A 25,124-nucleotide genomic window follows, 5' to 3' on the forward strand; every position below is an offset into this window, starting at 1 on the left:
TCTGCCTTTACTCTTTGACAAAGGTTCCCAGTTTTATGTCAGCAAACAAAAGGTTATTTTTCACTTCATTTGGTGTTTGTACATTTGGTCATTAGTTTCAAAAGAAGATACATGAACCATCAAAATGCAGCAATTAAGGTCCGATTCACAGAAATGGCTGGTACAGCACTATGGCCCTTGGCATCTGCTCTCAGGGGGAAAACTCTGGTAGAAGAAAATGCCCCTCTTACCTGTCACTGCTACTTATATAAGGGACAGGCCTGTGATTGAACACAGATGAGATGGAACAGTGACAGATGGGCCTCCCCACCAAAACACTGACTTTACAGCTTCAGCACTGAGCTCTCTCTGCAACTGTTCTGTATGCATTCAGTAGTAAACAAGTCCATCATTAGTATAATGAGCATGAAGTAGTCATAACTCACAAGTGGAGAAGGGCATTGCTCTCTGCCTCAGTTGCAAACAAAATGTCCTGTGTGCCAGGGGCCTAATGTGTAGGTACCTTAAATAGCCATTTCTGAGTAAGCTGCCACTGATGCTTTGGGACCTGAAAACATTTTTAACAATTCCTACGTACCTGTCTGGGGCTTTGTCCTTTTCTTCTTGAATGAACCAGTCTTTCCTAGCCAAGCTTTGTTCAGCAGCAGCTGTAGGGGTAAAAAAAAGAAATTAGCACAAAAAATAAATATTATGGTAGAGGGGATTAACTATAAAAAAAGCATCACTGCATATTACAATGGCAACCAATCAAAATGTTCCTTGTACTAGACTGAACAGAACTATTTGCTTATTTTTCTCTATTGGTAACTGAACTTATGTTTATGCCACCCCCCTATATTCAGTGAACATACCATTTCCCCTACAGAAACAAATGAAAAACAGGTGGAAACGTGCTGTACAGAGCAGACACACAAGAACTGGCTTTTATATACCTGACAGATTTTATAATTTATAAAACGTGACAGAGTTAAAAAAATTTCTTTTTCTGAAAGATGTGTGCTTTTCCCTAAAAGAAGACAAACGATACAATTATAACAACCAATCACCACTTGCTGTACAAAGCCCACCATCAACACATATCTACTGCTCTTAAAATAACCCAGCCATTTCTCATCTACTGTATATCATGCTACCTGAGTTTATTGGATTAAATGTAGTGCTATGACGGTAAAAGCTCATGAGATAAACTGACAGTAATAGGGATATTCCTAACTATGTAAATATTTAAGCAATAAGGTAAACTGTTTTTGCCAAACCTTGCGGTTAAATAATTATGATAAGATAGTATATCACATTTCTGTCAGAATCAGGACACAATACAAAATCTAGGGGTTGTGGAAGCACTCTTAAAGGAAAACTATACCCCCAAAATGAATACTTAAGCAACAGATAGTTTATATCAAATTGAATGACATATTAAAGAATCTTACCAAACTGGAATATATATTTACATAAATATTGCCCTTTTACATCTCTTGCCTTGAACCACCATTTCGTGACTCTATCTGTGCTGCCTCAGAGATCACCTGACCAGAAATACTACAACACTAACTGTAACAGGAAGAAGTGAGGAAGCAAAAGGCAGAACTCTGTTTGTTAATTGGCTCATGTGACCTTACATGTGGTTTGTATGTGTGCACAGTGAATCTTACGATCTCAGGGGGCGGCCCTTATTTTTTAAAATGGCAATTCTCTATTTATGATTACCCAATGGCACATACTACTAAAAAAGTATATTATTATGATAATGGTTCATTTACATGAAGCAGGGTTTTACACATGAGCTGTTTTACTCAGTATCTTTTAATAGAGACCTACATTTTTTGGGGGGTATAGTTTTCCTTTAAGGCTAAATCAAAGTATGTTTAAGTATAAGGGAAGTGCTACTTACAATGCACTTCCCTGGGCCCCTGTCTCATAAGCAATTCAGTATAAATGCAAGTGCATGTGTTTACAAAACAGGGGTTTTTAGTTACAAAGTTATGACCCCATATGGACCGCCACATGGGGTTTACCTTGACGTGGTATGGTGGCTTTTCAATTTTATGATCATAACTTTGGTAACTAAAAACCCCTGTTTTGTAAACATGCACTTGCATTTATACTGAATTATTTATGAGACAGGGGCCCAGGGAAGTGCATTGTAAGTAGCACTTCCATTATATTTAAATATATTTTGATTTAGCCTTGAGTGCTTCCACAATTTTCCCTCTAATATAGAATCAGGAAACAGCCTAATGTCTGCTGGATAAGAATAAGACCCCAGACTAATGATTCCTCCTTCAAATGCAAATAACTGCCATCACTATCTACACCTTGGCACCCTATAGATATCCCAGTTCACATATGCAGCAAGTAGCTTTACCAGTAACACATATTCACACACACACACAAGGAGAAATTTACCAACCTGACATATTCCCGTATCTCACTTTCCTGCCATTACTGGGTAGGTACTGTCTTATGCTGGATACTAGCCAGACCACACAACCAGCAGCAATCCATCCTATTAATTCCTCCTTCCAATAGAACTGTCATCATTAACTGCTAGGCAGTTCATCCCAGAAGTTCGGCACAATTTAGTTAAACTAAAAGTTAGCCTTCTTGGTTATGTATCTGCTGCATACTAGCTAGACCTCACAACCTGCAGTCCTTCCAACTGATTTCCCCTTCCAACCGAATTAACTGTCACCAAAATCACAAACAAAAACCTGGTGCTCTGAAACCTTGCAAAGTATTTTTATTGTTAGCCAATATAAGTATCACTTCTCCAATACTTTTTCTATATGTTTGTTTTTTATGTTATTTTTACTATGTGCTAAAAAGCATCTCACCTCCCTGCCAGTATTGGGGTCCAATCTGCCATCTGCTGGAACTGCAAAAACTCAGAAGCAAAAGTCTATCCTTCTTACTCCTCATTCCAACTGAAATAACTGTCATATTGATCAGCCAATAGAAATATGTGGGCGTGGCTTCAAGAGGGCTATGCCCATTGGTCAGTGTACTGCACGTGGGCAGAGACAGTTACTACCTTGTAAAAACTGGCACCCCACATTACTTTCTCCTCATGCCAACTGAAATAACTGTCATATTGATCAGCCAATAGAAATCTGGGGGCGTGGCTTCAAGAGGGCTATGCGCATTGGTCAGTGTACTGCACGTGGGCAGAGACAGTTACTACCTTGTAAAAACAGGCACTCACATTACTTACTCCTCATGCCAACTGAAATAATTGTAAACACTAGCACCCCGCATTAATCCTTTGTTCCCATGTGCAGCAATACAAGTGAAGCACATTCACACATGGGGAGAAATGACTTGCCTGACATATTCAGCCCATCCCCGACACACACACACCTCTACAGCTGTTATAAACACCCCAACAACCCGGCAATTTCTAACCCATAACCTGCAGCCCGACTGTGGATTATGGGATCAGATTTAGTCGCCTCAACTAAATGCAATGAACAGAGCAGTGTAAAAGTAATATGCAAAGATATCAGCTGCCTGTCCGTATCAGTGGCTGCAACACATTATTACTCACCTCTGCAGAGAAGCCATCAGGGCGTTTGGTGCTACAGTTAGAAGGGACCCTGCTATGAAGCTTCACTTTCGAAGGTTCTGTATGTGGGAGGAGCACAAATGGACAGCTGCACTGTACCCCAAAACTGCCTCCTCTTTTCAGCAAACCCGGCTCAGCAACATTCTCACACACCTGCTTCATTCGTTACATGCTCCGCGAGCCAATAGAAAACAGGGGGCGTGGCTTCACATACGGCAGGACCGTCCCCATAGGCAGGTACTGAAGCCGCTGTCCATGGTCCCTAAGTTACTCCTTCACTAGCAGCACTTTTCAACTACAACTTCCAGCTCTAATTAATTTGCTCTTTTACTCCCCCCCCATGGGAATAGTGTCTGAGATCTGCAAAACTACAGAGCGATCCGATCCATAGGGGAGCGCTATAAAGTGAATGGGAACTCCAACCCACCCCAATGTCTCCTTGCTCACCTGTATAAAGCAGTACAGAGTCCCGCATGATATCTCCCTCTGTCAAAACTCCAGCGCTCCCATTCAGTAATCCAAACAGACTCACTTACTCCATCCCTTCTTTTCACTCTCCGCCCTGAGCCCTCCCCTAACCCAGCCCTCCTCTATCTGCCCTCTCCACATGCTCCATACGCCTCCTCTATTCCCCCTTCTAACTCACTTGTCAGTCTTGGGGTCAAATGTATTTATCCTACCTCCAGTATCCGATATCAATGCTCCTTAGTGGCTCCTGTCATTTGAGCTGCAAGATAACGCTCCTCCTCTATTCTGTTTCCGGCAAAAAGGGCCAGCCCACCATGCGGCAGCCAATCAGAACTCGTAGAGAGCAATCAATTGTGATTGGCTCTTCTGTAATAGCAATCATATAATTCTCGTTTCTGATTTGATTACATACATGTGCCCGCCTTCTGTTGGGAAACCATTGGCTGAGACATGCTGGGGTGGGACTAAGTGGGAAATCTGAGTGAAAAATCCCAGAAAGAGGCAGAATGGTGGAGAACAGAAATGATAATGCAATAAAGGTGCAGTGATTTTGAGTTTTGCAAGTAGCATGAGGGCTGACACCTGACTAAGAAGGGGAGATGGAGGACTCATGAAGGGGGAGGGATGGAAGAGGATGGATAGAAAAGGGCTAACAACTCGGCAGTGAGTGGAGATAAGGAAATTGAGAATCTGTGTGTCTCACTGAATGAAATAAAATAAGAAAAGCTTTTATAAATGTGTGTAAATTAGTTTGCTGTGTGTGAAAATAGGGTGTGTGTAAACTGGAGGGCTGCTGGCAGCTGGAGGGAGATCTCTGTAGAATACTTGCAGAGTATATCCAGCTGGAAGTCGTGGGGGTTTAGGGAGCAATTTGGGGGTTAATTGCACAGGCCCCTGGAGTTGTTCCCCAGGCCCCTCTGCTGAGGTAGAATTCCTACCCCCGCCAGCACTGATACCCCCACTGCCCAATTATCCTCTCCACACACCTCAAGTTTCCCAAAACTCTCTCTTCAGCCTGAACTTGTACTATAATCCCCCCTGCACACCTCAAGTTTCCCCAAAAACCCCCTTCTCCAGACTTGTACAACATTTCCCTCCCTAGCACTCCCCAAACTTGTACAGTTATCCCCGATGTGCAACTAAGTTTCCCCAGCAGCCCTGCTCTGGCTCTGTACCTTCTGCACCGCTCAAGGTTCTTCCCCCTCTCAACTTGAAAAAAAAATTCCTTCTTCCTCTGCACAACTGTAGCTCCAGCACATCAACCGCACCCCCTCTTCCCTGCGACCCAAACTTGTAACATTGTCTCTCTCTGCAGTTTCCCCAGCACATTGCTTGCACCCCCTAAACAGGTTACATTAGTTTATTAGCTTATACACATTAAAGGGGTGGGTCACCTTTAAGAAAACTTATAGTATGTTATAGAATTATCATTTTAAGCAACTTTTCCATTGGTCATTTTGCTTCATTTATTTTTATTTTTTTTTAATTTTTCTTTTAAATTATTTGCCCATTTTATCTCTTTCCAGCTTTCAAATAGTGGTCACAGCTACCATCTAAAAACAAATGTTCTGTAAACCTACAAATGTATTGTTAATGCTACTTTTTATTACTCATCTTTCTATTCAGATCCTCTGCTATTCATATTCCAGTCTATTATTCAAATCAGTGCATGGTTATTAGGGTAATTTGGACCCTAGCAACCAGATTGCTGAAATTGCAGACTAGAGAGTTGCTGAATAAAAAAATGAATAACTAAAAAGCCACAAATAATAAAAAATGAAAACCAATTGCAAATTTTATCAGAATATCACTCTCTACGTCATACTAAACCTTAATTTAAAGGTGAATAACCCTTCAATATTTTTATGTATTTGTTTAAGATACATTATGCTTACTAACTGTAGGGTTGGATCTGTCCATTGTGTCTTTTTGGTGTGGACCAAGATTTTATTAACTCTACGTTAGGTGGAATAAGGCAGAAGGACCCAGCTCAAGCAGGGCTTCCTAGTTATAGTCTGTGCCATAGCAAAGATGGACACATTTTCAGCACTGTTAAAAAATGTTAAACACTTCCTTGAATGGCCACCTTATTCTGTAGCTTCTACACTTAAAACAAAAAAAGAAACCTATACAGAAAGTGCATATACAAATATAATTAATGAGTCAATGATGGTGCCACAATCATCTTGCTGGGCCTGCACAAATACTTTTTTCAGTTTATAACCTTTCACTTGATATAACACTTTCTGCCCATATGCTGCTATTGAAGTTTACGTGCCATATACGTTTACCTCTCCCATACAATTATTATATATTTTTTATTTCAGATTTCACAAAGGCGATGTCCTTATTACCATGGCTGCTGGGCTTAAGACTAAAGGAGAAGGAGATAAAAAAGGTTTAGTTCCTCCGCGTGCATATGCTATCTTTTACATAAGGGAAAAGTTTTTAGGGCTGCATGTGCCTTTAAGTAGTGCGTATACTCTAGGAAGCCATTGAGAAATACAGGTGGTACAACTATCAGGGGCCCTGCAAAACAATATGATGTACAGTTTAGTGTATAGAGGGAAAGTGTGTTCAAAATGATGATACCACATGCAGTATTTTGAACCAGGCAAGCCAGATACTTTTGTGATGTAGTTAGGTGTACTGTGGTTTGTAGTGTAATGCAACCAGGGGTGCTCTGCCAATGAGGCCATTTGAGGCACTCGCCTCAGGCGGCATCGCCCCCCTGGTTTCCAGGGGCGGCAAAAATGCCGCTCCTGGTAACTAAGAGCCGAATTACCGGCAATTGCGCTCTCTGCACTAGTGATGTGGACCCTCCCGACCCCTGGCTGGTGCTGAAGGTGAGTGCCGTGGGGAGACGGGGGGCGGCAAAAATGAAAGCCCTTGGGCGGCAAATTGGGCAGGATCGCCCCTGAATGCAACTATATCCTTCAGTGGCCTTTTTTTCTTACTTCAGACTATTTTATGTCTGCCTTAAGGTATGTCTCATTTATAAACATTGGGCAAATTTACACCTGGGCAGTAACCCATAGCAACCAATCAGTAACTAGCTTTTTTTTCAGCCAGCTGCAGGTTGAACGGTGAAAGCAAACATCTGATTGGTTGCTATGGGTTACTGCCAAGGTGTAAATTTGCAGAGTGTTTATAGATGACCCCCACTGATTTACCCTATGTGTTGGAATCATGCTGAGAATCATTCAGATCAACAGCCCTAATTATTTTACCAACATGACGTTACCCATGCATTTACCTTGGTGTCCCAGTATGAGAGGGAGAACACACACCACTCTACACTTAGAGGCACATTTATCAAGGGTTGAATTTTGAATTCAAGTTTTTTAAAACTCCCATGAAATCAAAATTTATTTAAAAAAAATCTAATTGAATTAGATTCGAATTTAAAAAACTTGATTCTAGTTTTGTTCTCTAAAACAAAATCTCGATTGTCAGGAAGGCTGCAAACAACTCAAAATTGATCCCTGGACCACTCCCATTGACTTAAATAGCAATTCGGCAGGTTTTAGGTGGCAAATAGTCGAATTTGAGTTCTTAAAAGGCCAGAGTTTGATAAATCTCGAAAATCAAATTCAAATTTTTTGAAAAACTCGAATCGAATTTGAATAACTCCCTAGTCGAATTTGACGGTTTTGACCATAGAATTTTCAATTCCACCCTTGATAAATCTGCCCCATTAGAGTAAGAGAAATATGAACACTTCTATACTATAGAATGATTACACTTATAAATACTCTGTGTCAGTGCTGCCCAACATCTGTGGTACTGAGGGCCAGATGTTGGCAGGCCCCTCAGTTCATAAAAATAACACTTAAAAATATAAACCATAATATATTCATTGTTTGACATTCAAAAAGCATTTAAAGTACAAGTATGAATTGAAGCATTTTAAGTATGTATTTCCTGAAGGCTAAAAAGGTAGATTAAAGCATATTATGTCCCCAGAAATCAAGGATGATACTATCTAAAGAGATACTGACATCAGAAATTTAACCTTTTTTTTTTACATCTATCATAAAATTGACTTTGCATGCTTCTTATAATTTTGCCATAAAGTATTTGCCCAATGCTTTTACATTACCTATCTGACTCCATGTGATCGCCATATTTGTGCAGCAGGAGTCCGTTAGCATTAGAAACTTTAACTGACAGGCTGAGATGGGATAGTCAGGTTGGCATAACAGTCAGGTTTAGGAACTTCAACTAACAATTACTTACAAAAAACAAACCTCTAAGCAAAAAAACAATCCACATGATGTTTAGGTAACTTTTAATTTACATTCATATTTTAAAAAGTTGTTTTTTAGTATCACTTTAAGTAAATATTTTTGACCATTACATTCTCCCTGTAAAGAATGGATGGGGCTTGGGCAGCATGTAAGGCTGTACTGGCACACAGCAACCCATTCGCTGTTTACAGATTTAATTCTGCTGGCAGTGCATTTTAAAGCCTCTGATAGCTTCCATTGGCATATTACAGTTGGGGCAGTCTGAGTTGCCACCTAGGTCCCATGTCTGTGGGAGACCCAAGACCTCCTGAACTACCTTTAAAAGGGATGTAAAATACAATTTTTTTTAATGAAAAATTTATCTCCAATATACTTTAATCAAAAAAAGTGTACCATTTTTATAATAAACCTGACTGTATGCAGTCAAATTCCCCCTTCGTTTAACTTGCTCTGACTGCTGCACATAGGAAACTTCAGACAGTCCCTAACTGCTCTGCAGGGAAACTGATCATACTTTCAAAAGGCAGGGGGATTCCCCCAACGTACTTCCCAGAACTCAAGCAGCTTTATTTGTTTCCCTGTAGAGCAGCCAGCGACCGTGTAGAGATTCGTTTCCACAGACCCAATGCAGTCTGTATATTCTGTAGGGATGCACCAAATCCACTATTTTGGATTTGGCCAAACCTCTGAATCCTTTGTGAAAGATTCGGCCGAATACCAAACTGAATCGGAATCCTAATTTACATATGCAAATTAGGGGTGGGAAGGGGAAAACTTTTTTTATTCCCTTGTTTTGTGACAAAAAGTCATACGATTTCCCTCTCCACCCCTAATTTGCATATGCTAATTAGGATTCAGCTCGGCCGGGCAGAAGGATTCGGCCAAATCTGAATCCTGCTGAAAAAGGCCGAACCCCGAACCGAATCCTGGATTCAGTGCATCCCTAATATTCTGATTATTAATCAGTCTTGCTGTATCAGCTTCTATGGCAGATATTATTTGACTTGTGCTGTTTTGATAATTTATGGCGATCCATAAGCTTAGCCTCCCAACAGAAGCCCAGACTACACTGAGCATGTGCGTAGTCTTGGTCTTGCAAAGATGTTTAAAGGAGAATTCAACCCGTAATAAAAAAAACATCCCCCTTACCCCCTTGGGTAGACCCTCCTTCCCCCAGCCTACCTGCCTCCCCGGGCAAATGCCCCTAATTTTTTACTCACCCCTCCATGCAGATTCTGGCCTCGGAGTTCACGGTAGCCATCTTCTTCTTCTCTGGTAATCTTCATGTCTTGGTGGCATTTTCGGTACATGCTCAGTTGGAGTAAATTTCTGGTCCAAAACCAACTGCGCATGCGCCCAAAGTCACAGAATTTTTTCAAAATCTTCGTGACTTTCGGCGCATGCGCAGTTGGAGTAAACTTCCGGTCCCAAACCACTGCGCATGCGCCAAAAAAGACTGAAGAAAGATGAGGACTGCCGTGACCTCCGAGGCCAGAATCTGCACGGAGGGGTGAGTAAAAAATTAGGGGCATTTGCCCGGGGGGGGGCAGGTAGGATGGGGGGAGGAGGGAGGGGATCTACCCAGGGGAGGGGTTTTTTTTTATTACAGGTTGAATTCTCCTTTAACAGTTACAAGATGATGACCACCTGTGGCCAACTTTGAAATCATAAATTATTTGTTTTATTTGGCTTCTGGTGCAGCAAGTTCATGTTTATATTTTATATACAAAATACAGCATTTCTAGCATTATTCTATTTTAGACTTTAGTTCCCCTTCAATATAATATCTGTTGTATAACATACAGGGGACAAACACAAAAGTTAAAGAACCTAATGCAAGGGTAAGGGTTTATTGGTACAGATTTAAAATACCAAAAAGTAAAAAAGAATGTTCAAACGAGGATGCTTAGTGCAGGTAAATGGGCAACGTTGTAAAAAAACATTGAAAGAGGGGCATTATAAAGGTGGGGGGAAACCTAGTTACTTGAGGACCCAACATTATCACATGGTCACAATTAATCACAGGCATACCAAACAGAAACACAAAACTTGACATTCCAGCAGGGGGGGTTACTACCCCCAGAGTTTACCCTCACCATGTACAGATTTGCCACAAACTTCCAGGTTCTGCCGCTCGCAAGAATGTTAAAATTTGAAGCTTGTTTTGTGCGACAAAAAGAAAAAAAAGACGCACAACAAAAAAAGGGAGCACACATAATGGTTTATTCATTTAAATGTGGAATACAAAGCCTCGAAAATTGTTGGTGGTCAGATTTATTATCAGTTGATCCTGTGTTTGTAATCTAGTAGTAATATATATATATATATATATATATGCTCAGTATGTTGAGCATAAAATGCATGTGAATTTGCCTTCCAAAAGCATAAACATCAAAAAAAGCCCATAGACTCTAATGTAGTTTGCTACAAAAATGACATGCGTCCACAATTTGTCGCACAACAAAATATTCATGAAACAAAAAAGTTTCACAAATTATTCACAGTTTTGAGAATTTTTTTGCAAAACAGGACAAATTCAGTCATCAGTAGTGATTTTTACTTTGTCTAACCGTACTTTGATATCACATAGAGGTTGTTGCCTTCCAAAGTGTTTTTTTTTTTTTTGTTACCATACTAATGCAATTTGAAGTTTACAAATCCACTTGGTTTCTATAACCTAAAGAACAATTTAAAAACGCCCCTGAACCGGTCGTGGCAATATTTTCCCACAAATACATTCATCCTAACCAATACACTTTCCTCAATTGCCACTTTTTCCCCAATTATTAAAGCACAATTGCTAAAAATGACACATTCCACTTCAGGGAGGTTTAAGTCTTATAGCAAATTATCTAAGCCAAAGTGGACAGCAATACAGACTTTGGATTCTGACAAAAATCTTACCAGAAAGCTTTGTTAAGTTTTAAACTCTTCATTTTGGTATTTACACTGCTAGTTCAGAAAAAAAACTGGTGTAACTATTGTTTATACTGACTGGGTTTGAAGTAGGGTAGTCAAATACATTTGTCCCTAGTTTTGTGTGTTTTATCCAGTACTTGAAATTAACTTTTTTTCTAATCACTTTTAGGGTTATTAGGGTGTTACCTTTTTTGTGCAATTCAGATAAATGTGTCCCTTTTTATATTTTGACAGTTATGTTCAGTTGTAGGTCTCTTACCTGCACATCCGCACTCTTCAGCTTCCTCAATCACACTGACACAACTTAAATCAAAGGGCTTTTTGTATCTGGAGTGAGCATTTTGACATCATTGGTCACATGATCCATTAAAGAGTAAGCCAGATGGATAATGAAGGTGTTATCTGACCAGGTTTGGTATTTATAATAATAGTAATAGTGAGCATTATGACATCAGTGGTCATGTGATCAATTACAAAAAAAAGACAGTTGGAAAATAATAAGGTTCTTGTGGCATATAAATATTATATATAAACTTACTAGCACAATACATAAATATATTAGACCACTAGGGTTAGTGGCGTAACTTGGGCTCAAAGTGCCCCCCGCAATACAATTTACTAGCAGCCAATATGTGACTTAAAGGAAAACTATACCCCCCAAACAATGTAGGTCTCTATTAAAAGATACTGAGTAAAACAGCTCATGTGTAAAAGCCTGCTTCATGTAAATGAATCATTTTCATAATAATATACTTTTTTAGTAGTATGTGCCATTGGGTAATCATAAATAGGAAATTGCCATTTTAAAAAATAAGGGCCGCCCCCTGAGATCGTACGATTCACTGTGCTCACATACAAACCACATGTAAGGTCACATGAGCCAATTAACAGACAGAGTTCTGCCTTTTGCTTCCTCACTTCTTCCTGTTACAGTTAGTGTTGTAGTATTTCTGGTCAGGTGATCTCTGAGGCAGCACAGATAGAGTCACGAAATGGTGGTTCAAGGCGAGAGATGTAAAAGGGCAATATTTATGTAAATATATATTCCAGTTTGGTAAGATTCTTTAATATGTCATTCAATTTGATATAAACTATCTGTTGCTTAAGTATTCATTTTGGGGGTATAGTTTTCCTTTAAAGGAGAACTTTCTCGCTTGTCTTCTTTTCTCTAGGCATAGGCCTCCAAATGCGCACTAGAGTGAAAAGGCTGGCTTTTCCTTTCTAAGTTCAGCTGTTGCTCTGCTGAGCATGTGCTTGCCCAGACCTTGAAAAAAAGAAGATGGTGATAAGGATCTTTGCAGAAATACCCTGGGCTGGAACAATTTTTAACAAACAGGAGCATTGGCCTTGGGTATTAGGCAAACATTGGGGCATGCATAATTGTAATTTAAACTTAAGTTTTCCGATAAAATCCATTTATTTAATTCCCCTCTTTAAAATAAAATGCTGAGCTGAACATTGTTTTTATAAGAAAGTGAAATTAAATGTAAGCATGTTTTCAGTAAAATGCTTCTTTGCATTCAATATTATGAGCTTCTCTAATGCAGGCATTGCAGTGTTGGCTTTTAAGTCACTACAGTTTCAACTACAAGAGACCCCGGCCTTCTGGTTTTCAGAAAAAGAGCAATGGTGATTACAGCTAACTCCAATCCCTTTCCCCATTTATATATGCAAGTAATTCCAATCAGTGGTTTACGTTACACTGACACCTTAATGCACAGGCTACCCTAGGCCGTAGGGGCCCAGTGTGATCAGTGGCCAATTTCTATTTTCTTTTATTTTAATATCTATGCATACATAAAAATCCAGATTTTGCACCTGGGAAACTGACAATATGTCTAGCCCCATCTCAGATTACAAAATTAAATCTAAAAAATCAATTTGCACTTGGATAAGAAAAACACTTGTGGGTGGCAAAAGTTAGGCACCCCAAGTGATCCCATTTACTTACCTGACACCAGCGAGCACCATGGAGTGATCGTCTTCCGGCTTCTTCTTTCTTCTCGCGGCTCTCATGCTCAGTATAGCGAAAAGCCAAACTTTAATAGAGATTTCAACCCTAAAGTTAAAAAATCCCGACCCCCCTACCCGACATAGACCCCCCTCCCTCCTCCCCCCATCCTAAGTGTTACCCCGGGCAAATGCCTCTAATGTTTTATTTACCCCTCGGTGCAGATTCAGGCATCAGAGATCACGGGCGCCATCTTCTTCTCTTCAGAAATCTTCAGAATGAGACTGGCGTGTTGGCGCATGCGCATTTGGTGCAATTTTCTGTTTCACGACAACTGCACATACGCCGAAACGCAAGAAAATTTTCAAAGCAGTTGAAGATGGCGCCTGTGAACTCCGATGCCTGAATCTATACCGAGGGTTAAAGAGATACTGACACCTGAAATTAAACTTTTTTTTTACATCTATTATAATATTGGCTTTGCAAGCTACTTCTAACTTTGCCATAAAGTATTTCTATGATGCTTTTACATTACCTGTCTGATCCCCCATGTTCCTGTATGAGGGGGCTGCCATATTTGTGCAGCAGGAGTCCGTTAGCATTAGAAACTGTAACTAACAGGCTGAGATGGGACAGTCAGGTTGGCAAAGTCAGAGTGTCAGAGTGTCAGAGAGTCAGGCTTAGGAACTTCAACTAACAATTATATACAAAAACAAACCTCTCAGCAAAAATATGATCAACATGACCTATAGGTATCATTTAATGTACATTCATATGCTAAAATTCATTTTTTAGTGTCAGTATCACTTTAAGTAAAAGGTTAGAGGCATTTGCCCGGGGTAACACTTAGGCTGGGGGGAGGAGGGTCTATAATTTCAGAGTTTAATTCTCCTTTAACGGATATTTCATTCTACTGCACATGCGTCTACCCCAGGAAATTTGAAGAAAGGAGAAGGTGTAAGACTATAGCTCCATAGTGCTCGCTGGAATAATCCCAGGCCAGTGCAGATTTCTCCTGATAGGTACATCAGCCCAGGGTGTCCGGTATGTAAATGCAATCACTTGGGGGTGCCTAACTTTTGGCACCCAAGTAAAAATGACTTTCCTTCTCCTTTAAAGGATAAGTAAACCTTTAAAATAAATGAATGGAAAAATGATGAGGGCCCTATTCTAAGATATTTTGCAATGTACATTCATTATTTATTTTGCTTTCATTCCAAGATATTAAGGGATACATGTACTGGTTATATGAATTAATTTTGTAAAACAGCGCCATCTGCTGGTCAATTTCCGACCAGTCTGACAGCACCACCAAGTGGCCAAGCAAGTTGTCAGGAGAAAGAAAGAGGCTGATGTTCTTCTGCTTAGGAAAAAAATAAAAACCTTTCTCAAACCTTTAATAAGCAGAAGAACTTCAGAGCAGCCTCTTTATTTCTCCTGACAACTTGCTTGACTACTTGGTGGTTCTGTCAGACTGGTTGGAAATTGACCAGGTGGTGCTGTTCTAACAAAATTCATTCATGTTAACAGTACATGTATCCCTTAATATCTAGAAATAAAAAGAAAATACATAATGAATGTACATTGCAAAATATCTCAGAAACCTTTTATTTTAAAGGTTTACTTATCCTTTAAGTAAGTGTAAGGTTAGCTAGTGCGGTGGGACGGGCCTCTCCAGCGGAAGATTTATCCAGGCCTGAACAACAGCCTCCCAATAGTGGCCCTGGTTGCAGACATTAATATGCTTATATGCCCTAGCAGCAAGGGCCTGCCCCGACCCAACGATGGTGTGTGCAAGTCGGCTCACCTGGATAAACCTGTGGGTTCCGCACAGTTACAGTTACAGTTGTAGTATTTCTGGTCAGCTGATCTCTGAGGCAGCACAGAGACCATCAGAAAATGGTGGTTCAAGGCAAGAGATGTAAAGGTCAATATTTACTTAAATATATATATATCAGTATGACAAGATTCTTTAATTTACTGTTGCTCAAGTATTCATTTTGGGGGTATAGTTTTCCTTTAAAGTTTCTAATGTTAACAGACTCCTGCTGCACAAATATGGCAGCCCCCTCATACAGTAACATGGGGCATCAGACAGATAATGTAAAAGCATCCTGCAAATACTTTATGGCAAAGGTATAAGTACCTTTCAAATGCAATATTATGATAGATGTAAAAAAGGAGTTTAATTTCTGGTGTCAGTATCTCTTTAATGGATGGAGATTGTGCAGATCATAGTGACTGCAGTGTTGTTAAAACCATATCCTACATAATATGAAGTTAGTTCCAAGGCTGGATTTTACTTTGGGTACCATTCTGTGTATGTATTGTTGAATTGTGATTCCTTTACACTCGAAATTGAATTGATGACCTTTTTTTGCAATTTCAGGTTTGTTAGACATTCATTTTCACTTTTTTTCATGTTGCGGAGGAATGTATAATTACTGTTGCTCCAGCTCCTAACTCTACAGTGACTTTACAGACCCCTAACTGGTACGAGGGACTGCCAGAAACTGTATCTGTCTCATGGTGATGCCTTCTAAGCAATTTGGGAAGTTAGCATTTGCAAAAGACAGAATGGCCATTATATGTGAAACTGGACGTGCATTTATTAACATAAAGGAACAGAAGTCTGCTGGGCCAGATATTGTTTTGAAAGATTATGAGACCCTTCCCAGCTCCATTAATCTTTTCTATCCTTTCTATCTTAACATCTCTAACTGTAAGCCTAAGGTCTGGTCCAAGAAGCTTCAGATACAGTTTTCTGTTATGTTTATCCAAACTGAATCAGGTGAGCCATTGTTTAAAGGGAGATCTGGTATCTATTTTGCTGGGTGTGGGCCATTTATTGTTATGTTTTTACATCTATAATGAGCTATCTGCAGAAGTTTTTCCTGCTCAGCTAGAAGCACGTGAATACGTGAAGCTTCTTCCATTGGCAATTTTAAACGTTTTGTGTGGTATGTTGGTGTTATTGTATCTCGTTCTGTATTACAGACCATTGTGCCTTTACAACTAGAAGGAGCGATTATATTCTTAAAGTTGCCTTTCTTCAGAAAACAGGTTCAGCAGACAACAGGGTTAAAGGGGTAGTTCATCTTAAGTAACTTTGAATATCAATTCTTCAGTTGGTCTTCGTTTTCCTTTCTCCGTTGCCTCTTTCTAGCTTGAAATTTAAATAGCAATCTGGTTCGTGGGGGTCACTGACCCTGGCAGCTAAAATTCATTGTTTGTAAGGTTACAATGTTATTAATATTGATACATTTTTTACGTTATCTTCAAGACTCTTATTGAAATCAGTTCCTGGTTGCTAAGGTAAATTTGACCAGGACAGCCAAGTCATCTTCAAATTAAAGAGCTGCAAATAAAAAAGTTAAATTCTTCAGAAACCTCGAAAATGAAAACCAACTGCAAATTATTTCAGCATATCACAGTCTACTTCATAGGAAAAGTTAAAGGAGAAATAAAAATAGGTCCAAAAATCAGCCAGATATCTGTTGTGTGAGGACCACACTGATGTACCTTTAATGTTCCTGTCGCTGGTGTTTCAGGATAGCATCTCTGTAATCCAGGTGCAGAATCTGCAAACTGTTACAATTTGATACATTTCTCAGCAGCATCTGTGGAATATTAGAAACTATTATCAGTATCAGTATCAGTTCTCACAGTTGCCTTTAATTAAACTCAGGGATTCTTCTGAGCATCACCAAAAATAGGAAATGGAGCAACTAAAATTTAGAACAGTTACAGAGTCGGTTACCCCTTCCCCTTGGGCTTAAAAATGAAGCATTACAATTGAATATTAGAAAACAGGTAAAAAAAAAAAAAATAGAGAACAACTGAAAAAAGTCTTTATTTCTGACCACCTGAAAAGAAAAAAAAAGTGTTTGGAAGGCAAATAGCCCCTTTAAACCATATCTATGTCCAATAGATCATTAAGTTAAATAAAAGACTAAGATCATACAACATAAGAATCAATTATCAAAAATCAAAACTAGATAAAGGTATAACAATAACACAAAAATCTCTCTTTAATCTCGCTTAAAGTAGGAACAAATAGTCAATGAAATAATTTATTTATCACTAATGTAATTGACAATTGTCTTAAGAAACAGAATTATTAGCTGTATCACTTGTGGTATCCAATAATGTATATACCAACTGCCTTTCCTTTTCAACTTCTTAATATTACATTATAAGTAACTGCCTTCTTCCTTTATTTTAGACCTGACAACAATATTAATTGCAGCTTGTTCTGCTATTGCAGCAGTTATTTTCATTATTGGAGTAGCTGTTTACTGTGTCAGAAAAAAGTAAGTAGACGGCTATAACAATTAAAAATCAAAAAATGTCATTTGAAAACTATTTATTTCTAGATATATCACCAACACTGGCTGATTCCCCCCCCCCCCCTGCACATATCTAGCCAACAAAGGGGTGTAAGGATGGGCCATCATTCCTATTTAAAATGTGGAATTTCAGCTCTTAAATGAGAACTAAAGCTTAACAAAGAAGTAAGCTAGAAATGTTGTACATTATGTTTTGGGCTTCTTTACCAGCCCAAGGCAACCACAGCCCTTTAGCAGTAAAGATCGGTGTCTCTGAATATGCCCCAGTAGCTCCCGATCTTCTTTTCTGCTGATTCACTGCACATGCTCTATGCTGATGTCACTTACTGAGCTTCGGGACCAACTCATAATATACAGTACACATAGAATATAAATGTCACAATATAAAGCCGATTAGTAATTAATACAGATAATTACTACATGGCAGCACAGAAACCAGTGCAACTAGTATGGGAATTTAATAATCAGCCTTGTAGCATCAGCTTTTATTACAATCCAACCTCGTTTTCTGCTAGATAATTTGCAACGACATCTAAACTTAGCTTCTCAACAGCTGCTCAGAGCCCACTGAGCATGTGAGTGTCGCAGACACTTTCCAAGATGGTGACCCCCTGTGACAAGTTTGATGTCCTGGATCATTGTTGAAACTTTAGGCTGGTGCATTAAGTGCGGTATATACAGTGCGGCATTTTTAGCCATATTCATTTTTAGGGTTTATTTCTCCTTTAAAACTACCAGAAGTGGCTTTTTCTACCCCTGTTAACCTAGTGGATGCTGCTACTTGAGGCAAGAAATTCAACTTGCCCCATGGCAACAGTGTCCCTGAGCACTTACAAATGAAATGTGAAAAAAAAAGGTCAGGGGATGAGACAGGAGGATATGAAGACCCTACAATGTAAAGGTTATAAACATTCTTGCAAAAAGTGACTATGGTTATGCTATACACAGTCTCAAACAGCATAACAATGGCACCTTCCTCAGGAGCCAGTCCCCTCAGTTGTAAACTTCTGTACCAGAGGATAGATTTATATAAGCGTGTTTTTGAAAAGCTAGTTTTTAAAATTACAGGTTTTTTCGCTAGCACCTTTTCTACTCGTCAAGCTTTTATTTGATTATGTTTGATGGCTGCACCAAAGTTAAAGTTGGGTCTTGAAAGTCACGTGAAGAAGTTTGAACCAATGTTAAAAAATTTAAAAAAATGGTGTTAATTTGAATTACATCCATTTAGACACATAGATGTGTGACGTGTGTCTGATTTCCTTGTGACTTTGTACTCAACAACCCCCTACAATTGCAGTTGAATCCAATTCTTTTGCACAATGAACTAAACCCTGATATTCTACATTGAACAAGCTCAGTTAATGAATTAAAATGAGATGTAATACTGTCAGTGAGCGGATCAGTTTGTTTGCTCTGCTTTTGACCATAATTCATTTTATTTGTGACTAATGGAGAAAAAAGCCCCAGTAGGGATCTACAACTCTAAACCAAACATAGAAATTTCAAAGCGCCAACAGTTGCAGAGAAAAGGGAGGAAAAACAAAGAGTCCCATGTTTATCATTGATGAAACAATGGTCTATTGTCATTTGTTAAGAGACACTTCTGGTTTGGCCAGTCCAGAGGCAAATGTGGATGTGTACCAGCTATTTCAAGGCCCTATGGGTGAATCTCCTCCTGTTCCACCACTTAATCGTATCAACAAAGATAAAGGTAATGAGGATCCACTTGCCTCTTCCAAGAGACTTGAATTTTACTCTTTTAATAAATCAGGGTTAAATGAACCTATAGGACACGAAGACACAAGTCTTGATATGGTAAATGGACAGAAAAATGGACCTGTGCCAATGGCATGATAGAGATACGATTAGTTATGGATGTCAGGGCTACAGGGGAGCAAACGAGCAGTATCTGCTTTAAAGGAGGTTCACTTGTAAACAGCATGATTTGTCAGCAATGTCAGTTCCTGTAAGCCACTATCAACACTACTGACCATTTGACAGTAAATAAAGATCAATAGAAAGTTAATTATAATGCAGTATAATAATTGTAATATTTTCAGTACGTTTCATGTTTTCCATATCATGCTTTAGTGAAAGCTTATGTGGCAGTTGTTGTTTGTTACGACTCTTCTTTGTGTCTTTTTTTTTGTTTTGTTTTATTTACTTGCCACTGTTTTTTCTTAAAGGAACAGTAACACCAAAAAATTAAAATGAGTAGTGTTGCCCTGTATTGGTACAACTGATCTTTTTGCTTCAGAAACACTGCTATAGTTCATATAAACAAGCTGCTTGTGTAGCAATGACAGATATTGAAAAAAGGCTATATGGCACAGGTTAAATAGTGGATTACAGATATACATTGTGTTCTACAGAGCTTATCTGCTGTGTAACCTGAGCCTTTTCTCCTTTGAATGGCTGCCCCCATTGCTACACAGCAGCTTATTTATATAAACAAAAGTAGTGTTTCTGAAGCAAACACAGCAGTATTACCAGTGCATGGTAACACTGCATTATATTTTGATTACTTTAAAACATAATTTTTTTTGATGTTACTGTTCCTTTAATTTAGCAGAACATCCAAGACTCAGCAACAAGTATGTGGTGTTAGGATTTTTATTAGTTATACAGGTATGGGACCTGTTATCCAGAATGCTCGGGACCTGGGGTCTTCCGGATAACGGATCTTTCGTAATTTGGGTCTTCATGCCTTAAGTCTACTAGAAATTCATTTAAACATGAAATAAACCCAATAGGTTGGTTTTGCTTCCAATAAGGATTAATTATATCTTAGTTGGGATCAAGTACAAGCTACTGTTGTATTATTACAGAGAAAAAGGATTATTTGGATAAAATGTAGTCTTTGGGAGACAGCCATTCCGTAATTTGGAGCTTTCTGGATATCGGGTTTCCGGATAAGGGATCCTATACCTTTAGTTCTATAAATACTGTTTAACAGTAGGAAAAGGATTCTTTATTCCTTTGAAGCCCAAAAAAAATAGCCTGTTAATGTTTTTTAAATTGTTTATCCTGGAATAACTAGCAGGACATACATACTATAAGAGGGGATTTCTTGTTTAAACATAAGTTTGGAGCACTCATACAGGAGTAATCTAAAATAAAGCCTTGCAGGGTATCACTGAAGAAATGAGAGACTTTGCGTTTTGTGCCAAAATTTACCAAGTGAATTTGCACCAAAGCTAACGTGTAGTAACTAAATGTTACTGAGCTCCACAGCAAATTAAGTTTTTTTTTATCCAGAGATTGTCCAGTTTTAGCAATGTATTTTGAAATTGCACATTATTTGGGCATCATGGGGGCCCCTATACCGCCTGGGCCCCCCAGCAGCCGCAGGGTCTGCTTCCTCTGTAGTAATACCCCTGGACTGTTCCTTATGTGAACAGAAGAGAAGGCTACTGCTCTCATAGGGGCTGATTTTCAGCTTGTGCATTTCAGCAGCCTGATTTCAGCCCCTCATGTGGCACTTGCTTAAGTGTTAAAGAATGAATGCCATTATTTTACAACATTAAAATGACTGTATGGACATTTAGGGGCAGATTTATCAAGGGTTGAGTTGAAAATTCAAATTTCGAGTTTATTTTAGTGTAAGTTGACTAGGGAATAGTCCAAATTCGATTCGAGTTTAAAAAAAAAAACGACATTAGAATTTTGAAATTTATCACGTGCTGTCCCTTTAAGAATTCAAATTCAACTATCCGTCATCTAAAACCTGATATTGCATACACTCTTCTGTCTAGAATATTGTCTATGAATTTATATGGTGTCGCTAAATAAAGATTTTCACAGCTGTTTTGTACACAAGCTAGTCGTACAGTTGTGTTCAGAATAATAGCAGTGTGTTTAAAAAAGTGACTAAAGCTCAAAATCCTTATAATAGCTTTTATTTCCATACATACAAATTCATTGAGAACACTGTACATTATATTCCAAATCAAAACATGAAGAAAAATGAATCAAATGTGTGTTATTCCTGTACAGAAAGTGAAGAAATGGGGATATCAGGCTGTTCCAAAAAATAGCAGTGTCTGCATTCTTCTTGACAAACTCATTTACTGTAAACTGAAACTGAAAATGTTTCAAGATTTTGCTTTCCTTTGAATCACTGAACTAATATTTAGTTGTATAACCAGTATTTCTGAGAACTGCAGCACATCTGTGTTACATAGAGTCGACTTCTGGCACCTGTTACATTCAGCGCCGGATTTAATGGGAGGGTGGCCCCAGGCTGCGTAGTCCTAGCACCCGCATACCCCCCTCCGGTGCGAGTGCACATGCCCAGCGGAGTTCACGGCAGCCGTCTTATTCTCATCGGTAATCTTCGGAATGAGACTTGCGTATCGGCAAATGCGCAGTTGGAGCAATTTTATGTTCCGCGACAACTGCACATGCGCCGAAACTCACTAAAATTGCCAAATAGTAAAGGCTAAGGTTAAAAATGTCCTGGGTGGATTTTCTGGCAGATTAAAAGGTACACACCCATATCTGAATTGTGGACACTGTAATTGTATCATTCCAGGGAGAAATATAACTCATCTTTTGAAAGGTTCCAAACGTTTAAAACGTGGGTGTTTTACTTGTGACAACTCTAATGCCATATGCCACATTAAATGCGGGTGTGGGTTAGCCTATGTAGGGCAGACAAGTAGACCCATAAAGATATGTCTGAATGAACATAAATCTACTATCCATAATTACCAAGCACCCAAGGAAGAAGATAGAATAAAAAGGCACCAGGGCCAGGAACAGTAACAGAAAAGACACTACTCTGGCTATTTATTTCTTTCAAAAGTCATAGGGTGCCTCAATTATGTTGGCATATACTGGAAAAAAATTGGAATAAAAACGGACAGGATAAGAAAAAAAACTTTAATACAATGTAAGTCTCTTTGGATTTGGGTTCTTCAAATCAAGGTCTCTGGTGGCCTAAATGAGGAGTTCAACTTGACATGTTATTTGTAACTGTATTGTGAATGTTTTGTACTAATTCCACTTACTTTTTTTACAGAGTTGAATATTGAATTGAATATACCAGGGACACATTCTCCACCTCCCAACTAGCAGGGTGAAAGCAGGTTTTTTACATGTATGATTTGGTAGCAGGATCATACACATTTATTACACTTCAACTGTTACTTCGCTATGTTGCTTGGATATTTTTGTTGTCATTTGAGGCTTACAAACTAATATGGACTTTGGACTCTTCATCAGTGAAGGAGCTCGTTATATACCCCCATTGGCTAAAGGGTACCCCCTCCACTGATGAGAATAGATACTACACTTGATCTTGGCCAAAAGGCAGAGAAGCAATAGAAATCGGTACACCCAAAAGATCCAACACCTAAGCACATGAAAATGAATGTGGTCTATACTGTCCATTGTAGTGAAGAGTGCTCAGATATATACATTGGGGAGACAAAAACAACCATTCAGTAAGAGAATGGCCCAACATAGGACGGCAAACTCCCCAGGACAATACTCCGCAGTCGATCCATATCTAAAGTAAAAGGGACACTCCTTAGAGGACAAATTTTAGACCAAGATGGTTTGAAAGATATATGAAGGAGGGAGGCCATTTATGCCAAAGTGGAAAAACCATCCCTGAACAGAGGAAGGGGCCTGAGACAATGCTTGTCATCAACATACAATGTCGCTTTAACATCCTTACCCAGCGGTTTCATAACAATTCACGCTTCCAGTCATGTACATTGAAAAATTAACACCTGATCAACGTACCATTGTGACTGGATCACACTTTCACACATCTGTGAGTTTCAGCCAACACCATCTAAATAAAGTTCAATGGAAGCATTGTGATTGGATGTCTGTGACGTTACTACCCTTAAGTGTTTTTATTTCCCTACAACTTCAGAAACTCAGAAAGTCCAGTTGTTTTAGAGATTACTTTCCTGTAGGGTTATTTAAAAATGTGGTGTGCAAAGTACGTGTGCCATTACCCTTAAACTAACTAAGGCAAAACCTTCATGAAGAAGGAGCCAGGGATACTTGTGGATAATAAAGTCAGCTGCAGTGAGCAATGTCAGTCTGCAGGAGGAAGGGCAGCCAAGGTATTGGGGGGGAAATGTACTGTAATAAAAGTTGCAAAGAGAAAACCAATTTCGCACAAACCAGAATAAAATCTTTGTAATTGATATTTTCCATGAGAATGTTATTGCATTGAGAATTTTAATTGTGCATTATGCACATTTAAGAAGTGCTTGAAGGTGGCATACTCTTTTGGAACAAACATAAGTTTTTCAGTAAGAAGTTTTTCTACATACACTGCACACTGGTGCCAACTCACAAATCTGATTTAGTCTCACAAGCTATATTACATTCGTACAGAAGTAAATTTATTCACACAAATGCATACATTGTTGCATTACAAATTACATTTTACTGGCTTTTATCAAAAGCAATGTAGGTTTATGGAAGGGGTTGGTAATTTTTCCCTTCACATAGCAATGGGAAGGCCTTGTTTAAAGGGACAGTTAGTGAGATTCAATACACTCACGGTTTGTAGAGAATACTTAGGAGATTTCCTGTTAGCGCTGTCTGCTCCCAATCATGTGACTCAGCATGAACATTATCAAGGACCAGTGAAAAGAAAGATGCGCTCCTACATTCGCTGCGGTGTACCAAAGTACCTCCAAAAAGTTTTAATGTGCAGAGTACAAAAATCAAATGTTTCAGGAGCTTACTGCCGATGCGTTGTGTACGCTATCACTGACAAAGGGGGCAGTAAGCTGCTGAAATGTTTGATTTTTGTACTACGCACATTAAAACTTTTTGGGGGTACTTTAGTACACCGCAGCAAATGTTGGAGCATGTCCTTTCTTTTCGCTGGTCCATGTTTAAAGGGATTCTGACATGATTTGTATGATGTCGTTTTTATTTCTAAATTACACTGTTAGTAAAGACTGACTGAAGTTTATCAGAGCACGCTGGGAAACTGACAATATGTCTAGCCTCATGTCAGATTTCAAAATTAATTATATATAAAAAAATCTGTTTGAGAATGGATTTCAGTTAATTAACCCTCGATATTCGACCAATAGTAAATGTGCCCCTAAGAGTTGTGAAGCTGTGAAATTTTCTCACTGAAGCAGTTGAACTGGCAGGTTAAAGAAAGGCTTGGTTTTTTTAAATTAACGCTTAATATGTATAAAATGAATCTAGAGAATAAGACAATTGCTCTTTAGCAATTGCTCAGGTCCCCGTCCCCCATCCGAGGCAAATTGAAGATGGCTTCAAATTGTTTTTGTTCTCATTTGAAATAACTAGGAGTTTTAAAATGTTTAACTTTATGGATCTTTAGTTAAACCTTATATTACACCAATGCCACTGCGATTAGACTAGTGATGCACCAAATCCAGGATTCAGTTTGGAATTCAGCCAGGATTCAGCATTTTTCAGCAGAATTCGCACTTGTTCAATCCCCAGTGACTCTCTGAACCAAATCCGGATCCTTAAAGTTACAGTACATGGCTTTCTGTCACACTAACAAGGAAGTAAAAATAATTGATACTTCCTCACACTATAAAGGAACAATAATGCCAAAAAAATTAAAGCGTTTGAAAGTAATGAAAATATATATGATGTAGTGTTGC

General features: G+C 38.9%; 1 protein-coding gene and 1 pseudogene across 3 annotated transcripts; one reads left to right on the plus strand and one right to left on the minus strand.

Annotated features, from left to right (window-relative positions):
* Positions 1–15,316: 15,316 nt before the first annotated feature.
* Positions 15,317–23,331, plus strand: LOC121395036 (CUB domain-containing protein 1-like). 3 transcript variants are annotated; one of them, XM_041567542.1, is made up of 3 exons: positions 15,317–15,941; positions 17,376–17,463; positions 22,523–23,331. In XM_041567542.1, the coding sequence occupies exons 1-3, from the start codon at positions 15,677–15,679 to the stop codon at positions 22,533–22,535; spliced, it is 366 nt and encodes a 121-aa protein (XP_041423476.1). In that variant the 5' UTR covers positions 15,317–15,676; the 3' UTR covers positions 22,536–23,331. The 3 variants fall into 3 exon arrangements, 2 of the variants coding, with proteins under 2 accessions (XP_041423476.1, XP_041423475.1); XM_041567541.1 differs by lacking the exon at positions 22,523–23,331 and adding an exon at positions 19,095–19,607; XR_005962195.1 differs by lacking the exon at positions 17,376–17,463 and having other exon boundaries at positions 15,865–15,941.
* Positions 22,685–22,825, minus strand: LOC121395284 (annotated as a pseudogene).
* Positions 23,332–25,124: the final 1,793 nt, after the last annotated feature.

This window comes from Xenopus laevis, chromosome 6S (genome assembly GCF_017654675.1).
Source record: "Xenopus laevis strain J_2021 chromosome 6S, Xenopus_laevis_v10.1, whole genome shotgun sequence".
Lineage (NCBI taxonomy): Eukaryota > Metazoa > Chordata > Amphibia > Anura > Pipidae > Xenopus > Xenopus laevis.

What these genes read in the sequence shown, in the direction of transcription:
- LOC121395036 (XM_041567541.1), top strand. Translation starts at nt 15,677, where the DNA reads ATGGTGATGCCTTCTAAGCAATTTGGGAAGTTAGCATTTGCAAAAGAC. An exon ending in GTTTATCCAAACTGAATCAG is followed by an intron (nt 15,942 to 17,375) that starts GTGAGCCATTGT and finishes CCTTTATTTTAG; the next exon opens with ACCTGACAACAATATTAATT. An exon ending in GTTTACTGTGTCAGAAAAAA is followed by an intron (nt 17,464 to 19,094) that starts GTAAGTAGACGG and finishes TCATTTGTTAAG; the next exon opens with AGACACTTCTGGTTTGGCCA.